The following is a 12,598-nucleotide window of genomic DNA, read 5'->3' on the forward strand; positions in this document are numbered from 1 at the left end:
GAAGGTACAGGTCATAATCAACCACGCTGGCCAAGTGTGGGTTGGTGGATGTCACATGTCGTCGAACTTCTTGATTCTTTGACATGTCGGTGTCCTCGCGATATTTTCCTTCAACGTTCGAGCATGTTAGCAACATGTGCAGATAAATTGATGACTATGTTTAGTGATTTAAAAACTTTTTAGGTTCCTAAAAATTCAGATATGATAATGAAGTCTTCATATAAGTAATTATAGTGATACAAAAAATAGTACAAATAAATATAATTTACATTTTAAGTGTTTATTTGCATTTTACTTGCAATGTTATCTTAAAATTATTTTTTGGGTTTTCCGTGCAACATTAAAAGTGCAACAATTATAATAATTTACCAAATTTCAATCATTTTCTATTGTTGTATGTTCCAGAAGTAAGTAGAGTCTATAATGACCTAAAACTGCAAAAGAGAAGTACCATATCGAAGCATATTATAAGAAATTAAAAACTTACATGGATTTTACGCCAAATAAATTATTACCTCGTTTGGACAAGAATATTTTAAAGAATTTTGTTTTAGCGTATTTTCCTGTACATATTTATATTAAGAGTTAGGACCAACGACCTCCATCCAATTACTTATTTCTACCTGAGAAGGAGCCCCATATAAGTACTCCATAAAGAACAATCGAAATTAGTCCAGCCGTTTCTTAATTTAACAATAACCAATGTTTAATTCCTAGAGTAATAATTATTTATTTTTTACTTTTTGTGGTATCTTGAAAGCGTGTTTTTTAGTTTTTCAAACTATATTTATTTTAACTACGAAACGTCTTGACCAATTTCGTAAAAAAAAAATCTAAATATTGTTGACATTATAAGTAACGTTTAGCCTTAGCTAACTTAACTTAACTTGCCATTGTATTTTGCATGCATTACACAAAACATATTATTCAGTTTTACGTTACAAGAAAAATTGCAATAAATAAAACTAATTAATTTGGAATAAACAGAAAGAAAGTTTTATTAATATTTTTGGCCAACCTACTAATCGGGATCAATTAGTATGTAGTTTATTTTCTTAATTTGGTAATTTTAAATCGATTTATACAATTCACTCTTCTAAAATTAAAAAAAATATATATGTTTCGTGACTTATAAAAACATCAACTCATCTAACATAGATAATTTAACATAGGAGTTCTATTCTCATTTACGTGCACTAATTAATATGCAAAGAAACACTGATTTTCCTGTTAGTCTATATGATATATATAAATGTAGGTAATGGTATTACATACGTTTTATCGGAGCATAAATATTAAGAAACCAATAGAATAAACACAGATACCTTATGGTACGTTTTAAAACATATTAACAATTCTAAAAACTTTCTTACCTTTGTCCTTCCAAAAACGACAAAGGTTATTGACATTTAAATTTCTTAAATTCAAAAACATTCTCTCCGCTTATATTATACTAGCTTTCCGCCCGCGGCTTCGCCCGCGTTTTAAAAGGAAAACCCGCATAGTTCCCGTTCCTGTGCGATTTCCGGTATAAAACCTATCACCTATCCTATGTGTTAATCCAAGTTACCCTCTATATGCGCTAAATTTCATTGTAACCAGTTCAGTAGTATTTGCGTGAAAGAGTAACAAACACACACACACACTCATCCTCAAAAACTTTCGCATTTATAATATTAGTAGGATATACGAAAATAGTATTCGAAATTTTAATGTCTTAAATTCATGTTCTGTATATTAATACTAGTAGGTACATAATTCTGCGATAAATTATATAAATCGAGACATTATGTTGTTGCAACAATCCAAGTTCAATATCAAGTTCAAAACCTGATAGGTACTAACACATAAAAACAATACCTACATATGTATTTGCACGCACAGTCTGATACAAGGTAGTCGTTTTGTATATTATGTACTCATTATAAAAAATGTTTCCGAACTTTTAATTATTTGTGGTAATTTACCAATAATTTTTGTACCAGGCCATTAACACTTAAAAAAAATAAGTTGTGTTTATGTGTGTGTATCATGTTGTAGGAAGTGAATATTTAAATTGTAAGTATTTAATAATTGCATTGATATTGCTCTACAATTACGCTTTATTACAAGTTAATTACTATAGGGTCAAACGTAAATATTTGCCGGAAGGCTAACCAGTCGAAGTTTTTAATGAAAGTGGACAATTTCACAGTCAATCTTCTTATATATAAAAATGAATCGCAAAATGTGTTGGTAAGCGCATAACTCGAGAACGGCTGAACCGATTTCGATAATTCTTTTTTTATTATATTCCTTGAAGTACGAGGATGGTTTTTATGTAGAGAAAACGTAAATATTACGTACCACGGGCGAAGCCGGGGCGGACCGCTAGTAGTTTATATAAACCGTAAAACAAATCTATGGTTTATCAATCAACTTCAAAAGTAGAAGGAAGTTCTCAATTCGACTGTATTTTTTGTGTTTGTTACCTTAGAACTTTCGACTGACTGAACCGATTATGATGATTCTTTATTATTTGAAAGTATAGACTAGTGCCTTCCGATTGGTCTTATTTAGAAAAAAAATGTTCGTAACTATAGTTCTTTCATAGATCTAGATCATATCACAAAATTGCTTAGCGATACATTATATTGCATACATACTTCAATATGTACATGCTTGACTTCACAATGATATTATAACATTCGTGATATACTGTTTATCTAGTATATAAAAACTTCTTATTAAGTATATTGGTTAGCGATCGGTAAAACCTTGGTTTGATTCCCGGTAGAAACAGAAACGTTTTGGTCTAATAAAAATGCTGATATGATTTGTCTATGTAAATTTGATTCAATGAAACTGAAAAAAGACTAGTAGATTCAATATTAGTTGCTATTTTACTGCGGTTCGTTGTTTATAGATTGAGGTCAGCTAAATAGTTTTTTAGACTGACTAAATAAAGTTTGATCCATTTATGTTATCTAAACTCAATTGTTTTATACAATCCACTATCATGTTTTGATATTGATGTCTTTGAAACTCAATCTGTCATTACAGTTAACGTGAATTAGGTAATCTTAATTTATATAATTCTCGTGTCACAATGTTTGTCCTCAATGGGCTCCTAAACCACTTAACTGATTATATTAAAATTCGCACACCACGTGCAGTTCGATCCAACTTGAGAGATAGGATAGGTTTTATCCCGGAAATCCCTCGGGAACGGGAACTATGCGGGTTTTTCTTTGAAAACGCGGGCGAAGCCGCGGGCGGAAAGCTAGTACAATATATAAATCTCGTGTCACAATGTTTGTCCTCAATGGGCTCCTAAACCACTTAACTGATTATAATAAAATTCGCACACCATGTGCAGTTCGATCCAACTTGAGAGATAGGATAGGTTTTATCCCGGAAATCCCTCGGGAACGGGAACTATGCGGGTTTTTCTTTGAAAACGCGGGCGAAGTCGCGGGCGGAAAGCTAGTACAATATATAAATCTCGTGTCACAATGTTTGTCCTCAATGGGCTCCTAAAACACTTAACTGATTATAATAAAATTCGCACACCATGTGCAGTTCGATCCAACTTGAGAGATAGAATAGTTTAAATATGTAGGTACCACGGGCGAAGCCGGGGCGGACCACTAGTTAATTTATAACGAACTTAATTAATTTATAGCAGCCTATAGTTTATTGACATAATAAACTTAAGATAAGAGGGATTAAGTAGGAAATAAATTATGTTTTATTACTGTTGTAGAGACTGATAACAATCCTAAATAATATTATAAATTCGAAATTAACTCTATCTGTCTCTTCTTCACTCCTCAACCCAGCTGAACCGATGTGGATAAAATTTGGTAGAGATAGCGTGAGACTTGAGAAAGAACGTAGATAAAATAGATTTTGAAAGAAAGAAAATATGTACCTACGTTTAATCAATTTCATTTAATCAAATTTTATCCTAGAAATCCCACGGGAACGGGAACTATGCCGGTTTTTCTTTGACTACGCGCGCAAAGCCGAGGGCGGAAAGCTAGTTTATAAGCGACAAATTATTGCAAACATTGAGCGCTTCTTCAATTATTAAGAATAACAGCTGCATACCTAGTATAAAACAAAGTCGCTTTCTCTGTCCCTATTTCCCTATGTCCCTTTGTATGCTAATCTTTAAAACTTCGCAACGGATTTTGATGCGGTTTTTTTAATAAATAGAGAAGGAGAGGTTCAAGAGGAATGTTTTAGTACCTATATAATTTATTAGGTTTTAGACAAAGCGGGCGAAGCCGCGGAGGGTAAGCTAGTAGATAATATGTTATTTAATTTTTTTGTTCGCAGATACAAATTGTGTCTTGCTGCTCACATTATGTTAAGGAAAGCAATATTAATATTCGGTTGGACCGTTTTATTTTCATTTTTGACCGGTTCAACAGGTAAGTTCTTTTTTATTAGGGTTCCGTAGCCAAAATGGCAAAAACGGAACCCTTATAGTTTCGTCATGTCCGTCTGTCCGTCTGTCCGTCTGTCCGTCTGTCACAGCCGATTTACTCGGAAACTATAAGTACTACAGTGATGAAATTTGATGGGAATATGTGTTGTATGAACCGCTACAAAAATATGACACTAAATAGTAAAAAAAAGAATTGGGGGTGGGGCCCCCCATACATGTAACTGAGGGATGAAATTTTTTTTTTCGATGTACATACCCGTGTGGGGTATCAATGGAAAGGTCTTTTAAAATGGTATAAAGTTTTCTAAAAAACATTTTTCTTAAAGTGAACGGTTTTTGAGATATCAGCTCTCAAAGTCGTAAAAAGTATGTCCCCCCCCCTCTATTTTTATAACTACGGGGTATAAAATTCTAAAAAAAATAGAGGTGATGCATGCTAATTAACTCTTTCAACGATTTTTGGTTTGATCAAAGTATCTCTTATAGTTTTTGAGATAGGTTGATTTAACTGTAATTTATTATATTTGCTGCTACGGAACCCTTTGTGCGCGAGCCCGACTCGCACTTGGCCGGTTTTTATCTGATTATATGTTAAGTTAATGTAACGTTTTTGTTTGATTCGCGATATAATGTTTTAGAAAAAATTCATATTCAGTAATAATATATAGTATCGATTACGACCTCCATAATTTTCTTGGTTCACTTTTTATTTTATTTCATTTCAATTAATATTATACCTACTTCAAAATTAAAGACAAATCACTATTTTCAATTAGACAGGAGTTAACGTGGGACTTTTGAACATAAACGATCCTAATCGAATAATAGGTACGTATGCAACTTTAATAAACCGGCACCATGATATTTAAAAAAAAATGTGAAATATAGGACAAAAGCACAATTTTTAAAGTCGGTTAATCGATTCACATAACCAACAATAATGTTTTATTACTCTTCATACCTTCATAATTTGTATGAATCATTTAATGCAATATGCGCCATTAGGTACACATTATTATTTTATATTTCCTATTATACGAGTTATTTAATGTAAAAAATACCCGTAATGATGATCGATTTTTTTCATGATTTTCCTGGTTTAATCCATACTAATATTATAAATGCGAAAGTAACTCTGTCTGTCTGTCTGTTACTCAATCACGCCTAACTACTGAACCAATTTGCATGAAATTTGGTATAGAGATATTTTGATACCCGAGGACATAGGATAGGTTTTATTCCGGGAATCCTACGGGAACGGGATTTTCTTTGAAAACGCGGGCGAAGCCGCGGGCGGAAAGCTTATAGTTGAATATAATATACAAGTTGATCCGGCTGAACAAATGTAGAGTATATAAAATAAGATATTGACCTATTTTCAGAACTACTAAATAAACACAAATTTATTTGAATGAGTACTAACTCATACGTATTATACCTACTATGGTATAATACGTACGAATGGACTCCATACGTATTAATTTTTATTAATTTTCCCTCATTTTAACAACTCATAGGTAATGCAAAACATTAGAGCGTGCTCTACGAACGAAAAAGCCAAAACTATTTTTCTGATGTTATCCCAGAATCTCCAAAATATAATATTATTGGAAAAATTTTCAGAAATTAAGTTAAATAATTTGTCACATTTAAATTCTAAAATTCTAAAATTCATCTAACTCTAAAATTTATTATTTTAAAATTATAATTTGTCGTAATAAAAGAAACTAAATCCACTATCCTTTTCCAGGGGTTTACCTATCAAACCTATCGCAGGAATGCTTCAACTGCCTCTGCTACGTATCCACAAACTGCGATACCTCCCACGAGTGCACAGGGGGGTACTGTGGACCCTTTAATATATCCAGGGTGTATTGGGTTGACGCTGGCAAGGTGACCCTACCTGATGATGACCCGGAGCGGAATCATGGTGAGTAAGGTCGTTAATATTAATGTAGGGCGATACACCCAGTGGTGGGCTGCGTGGAGGGATTTGTTATAAAATCAAACTAAAATGTACTAATTAATTTATTACTAAAATCACTGTTCTACTTGTTTGTTACAAAACATTGTTATATTATATGTTAATTACTATGTTAAACATATGTTATGTTATCTATACTATATATACTATAATATTATAAAGAGGAAAGGTTTGTATGTAGGTATGTATGTATGTATGGTTTTCACGCATAAACTACTGGACCGATTTTGATGAAATTTGGCACAGATAATCTTTAGACCCTGAGAAAGAACATAGGCTACTTTTTATTGCGAAATATGTACCACGGGCGAAGCCGGGGCGGACCGCTAGTGTTATATATGTTTAATGTTAATGTTATGCGTCGCGACGCTAATATGTTATTTCGTGGACGGAATTAATTTATGTTAAACGCCGCCCGCGATACCTAGTATTGCTGACTAGGCTGTTCGGTGGTCATTGCACCGAACAATTAATCTATACTAATATTATAAAGCTGAAGAGTTTGTTTGTTTGTACGCGCTAATCTCATGAACTACTGGTCCGATTTGAAAAAAGATTTAAGTATAGCTATAGATAACTTATAATTCTTTTGAATGAAATATGATTTTTCTGCAATTAATTCCTTTCAAAATAATAATGAATTATATTAAAATTTCAGCCTGGGAAGACTGCGCGCGTGACTTCACCTGCTCGAAACGGATTATTTCAGGATATCTGTCGAAGTTCGGTCAGGTCAGTCACACGTTCCACAACCAGACTGTGTTTATTGTGCTTAATGTTTATTGTTTAATTTGTATTATGTATGTATTGTGTATAGATTTTCATTATTATAATTTAATGTTTTATAATATCAAAGCTGAAGATATTTTTCCTCCATGATATAATATGTTGATGATAAGATTTATACGTATATGTATGTATGTAGCCAAAACTTCTGAAAATATTTTGTTTAATAATGAATTTATACCTACCTGTGTCATTTTTTGTTTATTATTATTACATCTAACAGGACAAAGAGAATTTAAACAAAGCAGATCAAAAAAAATTTTACCGCATGTAGTAAAACTGAAACAAAAACCAATTCAATAGGTCTAACAGGTTCCAGTATATAGTTTAACAGCTGATAATCAGCTTATCTGCCCGATATTTAACCTTAACCACTTTGCAAATCAAATGTGACGCTATTAGCAGAATTATCTGGTCTAGAAGAGGAAATGATTTCTTTGGATAGCTCGAAAAAAAGTTTCTTAATTTTTACAGTACCTACCTACTCATGTATGGTTATACAGGGTCTACAAACTACAAATCTATTATTTACAGGTTATAGTTTAATTCTCATTTTACACAAACGTATACGAAATAATTATTAAATTAGTCATTCGCCTTCAAGTTGTCAGAACTAAACAAAAATTAAATTGGACACCCAGAAAAAGTTCTGGGTGGTAACGACGTCCTTACCTTAAAACCTTATCACTAATTATAAAATGTTATTTTTCCAGGATTGCAACAAAGACGGCGTCACCAACTGCTTCGACTTCATGATGGTGAACGGCAACGGTGGCTACAGTTGTCACAAGCCGCTGAATATGTCCGCCAATGGGCGGCGATGGTTGAAGAGATTTGATGAGTGCAAGCGGTCGATACCAAATTTTGAATAAAGCTTTTTACCTTATAATAATTGTGTTTTACTCACGAAAATGAATGAATGTGATTCTAATAACTTCTATTCTACTTAGTAAACTTAATTTAATGAATTGACCAAATAATTGAACAAGGGAGTTTATGGTCATATTATGTTCTTTTCCAGACATCTATGTAGATGCTCCCATTGTAAAATTAACAAAAAAGATATAAATATTCATTGCGACAGTAGAGATGACGATAAATTTTTTGGCGAAAATTATTCCCATATAAACGCCTTTCCCAGTAATCTCTATAAGTCCGCTGCCAGCGGATATAAACCTCTCCTGAGGCAAGTCGATTGTTTTAGATTTTTTGAATTTTGATTTCTGAAACAAATCAAAGATAACAACTATTAGTCTTAATCAGTTGTTACTGTTAATTTAAAGGTACGATTGAATAACATGCAAAGTATTCAAACTTAAAAGTGTCAAAATTAAATTTTGCCATAAAATATCATATAACGTTAGATAAACTAGTACCTATTACTTAAAATTTAACATAGTTTTTGCATGGGGTTAGTTATAACGCGTTTGAATATTCCGCGCAGGACGCAATGAAAATTCATGAGACCTCAATTTCGTCTCATTAAAATGGTTTCCAAGCTACGAACAAGATTGGATGTAATTTACTTTTTTCACTTTACTATTGTACCTCGGAGCATGCATTCAAAACTTGCATTAATACAAAGTGCTAGTTGAACACTCAGGACGTATTTTTACTCTGAATTATAGACTAACTAGTAGCAAACACTTGTTAGGAGTGGAATTAGAAGCATAAGATTTTTCTGTCGAGTTGTTTCTTTAAAAACACCGTAGAAGGAAAAGACTTCGCACACCCTTCGGAGAATTATTTGAGAAAGTTGTTGATAATAAAACTAATAAAACCTTCTGCAATAAAATAGTATTATTTAAATATAATAGAGCTTAAAAAACACCGCCCATACGCATTTGCCGAGGCTTAAGACTATATTTTGCAGGCCTTACGCCTCAACAAAGAAAAATAAATTAAGCATACTTACCAAAAAGCATAAGGAAAAATGATAACTTCTCAAAACATTCCATGTTTTATTTAAAAAGATGAATATCTGCACCACACATAAACACATTCCTCGCTACTATTTGTCATGGTCGTGTTTTAATATTATCCTGTCAGGTTACGAAGGCGTTTCATTTCATGGTGCATCTCCGAGATTATGGTACTGTGAAATTTCCTGATATTATTGTATACTGTGGTATGGTATTATTATTATACATTCCTGCTACATTGTTACATATTGAGACTTGATTGAGACATTTTGATTTGTGACTGTAGGATCTTTTTCTGGTGTAACCATGGTGTAACTGATGATAATAATTATGCTCATACCATTCCTGTACATAACAAAACTTACATAGTTACTTATCTTTATTATTTTTTACATTTAAGATATTGTGGTGCCTATGGTCACAGATTAGATAATAGTTATGGTTCTGCGACGAAAAAAAAAAGTTCAGAGATATAGCAATAAACAACAAAAAAGAAACCGTCCCGATTATATTATTAACAAGCACAGGCGAAAAATAATTAATCTCTCGAGACTCGAAAGCGAGTACAGTATCTGGGTCGTTCAGGAAATGATATTTCCAAGGGAGGACCTTCAGAGGGCACTCGGAATCCTCTTATACAAAGGTTTGTGCGGATGTGTCGAAGAAAAGAACATATTTTTGAAGGGAATAAAGCTCGGTAAGGCACTTATGGTATGGTGAAAAATATACAGGTATTAATGCCGAAAATATTATGTAGAGGTATCCCTCTACATAATATTTTCGGCATTAATTATCATTAAAATATATGTAGGTACCTATTATATTGCTTAGGTTCGATTTGTGCCTATTTGTGTAAATATTGTTCAAAACTACTGAGCAATCTGATCTATTTAAATAAAGAGTCGTAAAATATCATACCTATAGGCTAGAGCAAGAGTTACATTAACAAAAATTAAAAGAAAAACACCGTAATAAAGTGGTAAAATTATTAAAAATTTATAAGAAACAAAAGTTGAAATAAAAAAATGCATGCACTGCCCGGGAATCGAACCCGGGTCGCAAGAATGGGAATCTTGCATGATACCACTACACCAGCAGTGCTTGAGAGCTGTGTGCGAAATCATCGTATTATTTATATGCTACATCATTTTCTAATTTAAAATTAATAACGGTTATTTTTTTGTTGTACAGAGTATATAATCCATACTAATATTATAATTTATAAATGCGAAAGTAACTCTGTCTGTCTGTCTGTTACTCAATCACGCCTAAACTACTGACCCAATTTGCATGAAATTTGGTATGGAGATATTTTGATACCCGAGAAAGGACATAGGCTACCTTTTATTGCGAAATAATATGTACCACGGGCGAAGCCGGGGCGGACCTCTAGTATATAATATGTTTAAGTACATGAAAATGTTTTATTATTTAAACCTGTGATTTAAACACTACATAATTATTGTCTGTATTCGTAATAATAAAATCTACCTATAAAATATCATTATGTATTTTATTCACCTAATACAGCAGAGACTACTATCCAAGTTCATACTACGCGTGCAAAACTGTGTGAATATTGTTTTCGAATAAATATATAATTATAAGGTGTACTATCATACCTACATATAATATGTAAGTACTTACACTTATCCTTTTTAGAGTTCCGTACCTCAAAAGGAAAAAACGGAACCCTTATAGGATCACTTTGTTGTCCGTCTGTCCGTCCGTCCGTCCATCCGTCCGTCTGTCAAGACCCTTTTTCTCAGGAACGCGTGGAGGTATGAAGCTGAAATTTATATCAATTACTCAGGTCTACTGTCCCTTGAAGGAGTGAAAAAATCAAACTTCTAAGCCAATGCAATCAAAAGATACAGCCGTTTATGCCGCAAATTTTCGACACTTGCAAGGGAATCAAAACCTACAGGGTGCTTCCCGTGAACTCAGAATCTTGAAATTTGGTACGAAGCAACGTCTTATAGCATAGATAAAGGAAAAATTACGAAAACCATAAATTTTTAGTTACATCACATACGGAACCCTCGGTGCGCGAGTCCGACTCGCACTTGGCCGGTTTTTTTCATAAGTGACGAAAATGGTTTTTATCTAAGAAAAACATGTAAGTTCCCAATTTTCTATCAAGACTAAAACCCAAACTCTATTTCATCTACGTTCTCTTATAAACAGCTTTAAAGATAATCTTCTTATATATAAAATTCTCGTGTCACAATGTTAGTCTGCATACTCCTCCGAAACGGGTGGACCGATTCTCATGAAGTTTTCTGTGCATATCGGGTAAGTCTGAGAATCGGCCAACATCTATTTTTCATATGTACCACGGGCGAAGCCGGGGCGGACCGCTAGTATAATATAATATTAAACAAAATACAAATGAAGCGTTTTATGGAACGCATTATAAAATGTTCCATTTAAATACAACTGCATGTAAATTATGAGCTAACGAGAAAGCGACGCAATATACATTATTTATCTTCAATAATTATTCATGTTTATTACACTGCGTTGAAGTAATAATTAACGTTTGCTATAACCAAACATTAATTAACCGACTAAAATAAACTAATAATTTTGCAGTTCATGCGATTACTGTTAAATAGCTCGTCAATTGAAATTGAAATTTATTTGAATGGCATACCTACATCTAACTACAATATTAGTAATAAGGACATTTTATTTAATTTAGTAGATATATAATAATTAATTACATACAGTGGTTTGTGGTGTATTCTTTGAATTCATCGGATCGTCTCAGTGCATTAAGTCTTTTTCTCACAATTTGCTTATAATATCTCTCTCCTACAGGTAAATATTAAAAACATTTCAACAAAACAAATTCTCATGGAGTGACAAAATTTATATCACATCTGAAAAGTTTAAGTATCCATAGTTATATGAAGGATATACCTACCTTAAAAGAATGTATAAAAAGCATCTTTAAGTCATTATTTAGTAATCTTTATATATTTATCATATTTTAAATATACATACGTATACTCTAAGCCCTAAGGCCTAAGCCTAAGGTACCTGTTGAAATTTTTTAATTTAAACTAGCGGTTCGCCCCGGCTTCGCCCGTGGTACCTACATGTTTACGTTTTTTTCATAAAAAGTAAAAACTATCCTATCTCTGAAGTTGGATCGAACTGGCACATGGTGTGCGAATTTTATTATAATCGGTTAAGTGGTTTAGGAGTCCATTGAGGACAAACATTGTGACACGAGATTTAGGTATATATATAAAGATTTCAAACGATAATGAAAATTGTACCTATCGGCTACTGCATAATGCATATTTGTGCATAATTCGTCATTGGTTAAATTTGTTAAACACGGAAACCTGTTAAATTAATAAATTTTACCATGAATTATTTTAATTTGACTGAAGTTAACCAGAAATCATTGGTTTATCGTCAACCACAAAGTTCGAAGCAACACAATACAAACAATATGTA

The 12,598-nt window shown here is 32.7% G+C and overlaps 1 protein-coding gene and 1 non-coding gene across 3 annotated transcripts; one reads left to right on the plus strand and one right to left on the minus strand.

Moving 5' to 3' along the window:
- Positions 1 to 1,877: 1,877 nt before the first annotated feature.
- On the plus strand, positions 1,878 to 8,078 carry LOC149901395 (lysozyme-like). 2 transcript variants are annotated; one of them, XM_090111682.1, is made up of 5 exons: positions 1,878 to 2,058; positions 4,324 to 4,418; positions 6,186 to 6,365; positions 7,078 to 7,151; positions 7,919 to 8,078. In XM_090111682.1, the coding sequence occupies exons 2-5, from the start codon at positions 4,352 to 4,354 to the stop codon at positions 8,075 to 8,077; spliced, it is 480 nt and encodes a 159-aa protein (XP_089967808.1). In that variant the 5' UTR covers positions 1,878 to 2,058; positions 4,324 to 4,351; the 3' UTR covers position 8,078. The 2 variants fall into 2 exon arrangements, with proteins under 2 accessions (XP_089967808.1, XP_089967809.1); XM_090111683.1 differs by having other exon boundaries at positions 1,934 to 1,958.
- Positions 8,079 to 10,157: 2,079 nt separating this feature from the next.
- TRNAG-CCC (transfer RNA glycine (anticodon CCC)) lies at positions 10,158 to 10,228 on the minus strand. The gene has a single exon. It is a non-coding gene; the product is annotated as a tRNA-Gly (tRNA).
- Positions 10,229 to 12,598: the final 2,370 nt, after the last annotated feature.

This window comes from Colias eurytheme, chromosome 17 (assembly GCF_061535395.1).
Source record: "Colias eurytheme isolate Ceu_HAF_F1 chromosome 17, ilColEury1 Martin Lab GWU primary, whole genome shotgun sequence".
NCBI classification, from domain to species: Eukaryota; Metazoa; Arthropoda; class Insecta; order Lepidoptera; family Pieridae; genus Colias; species Colias eurytheme.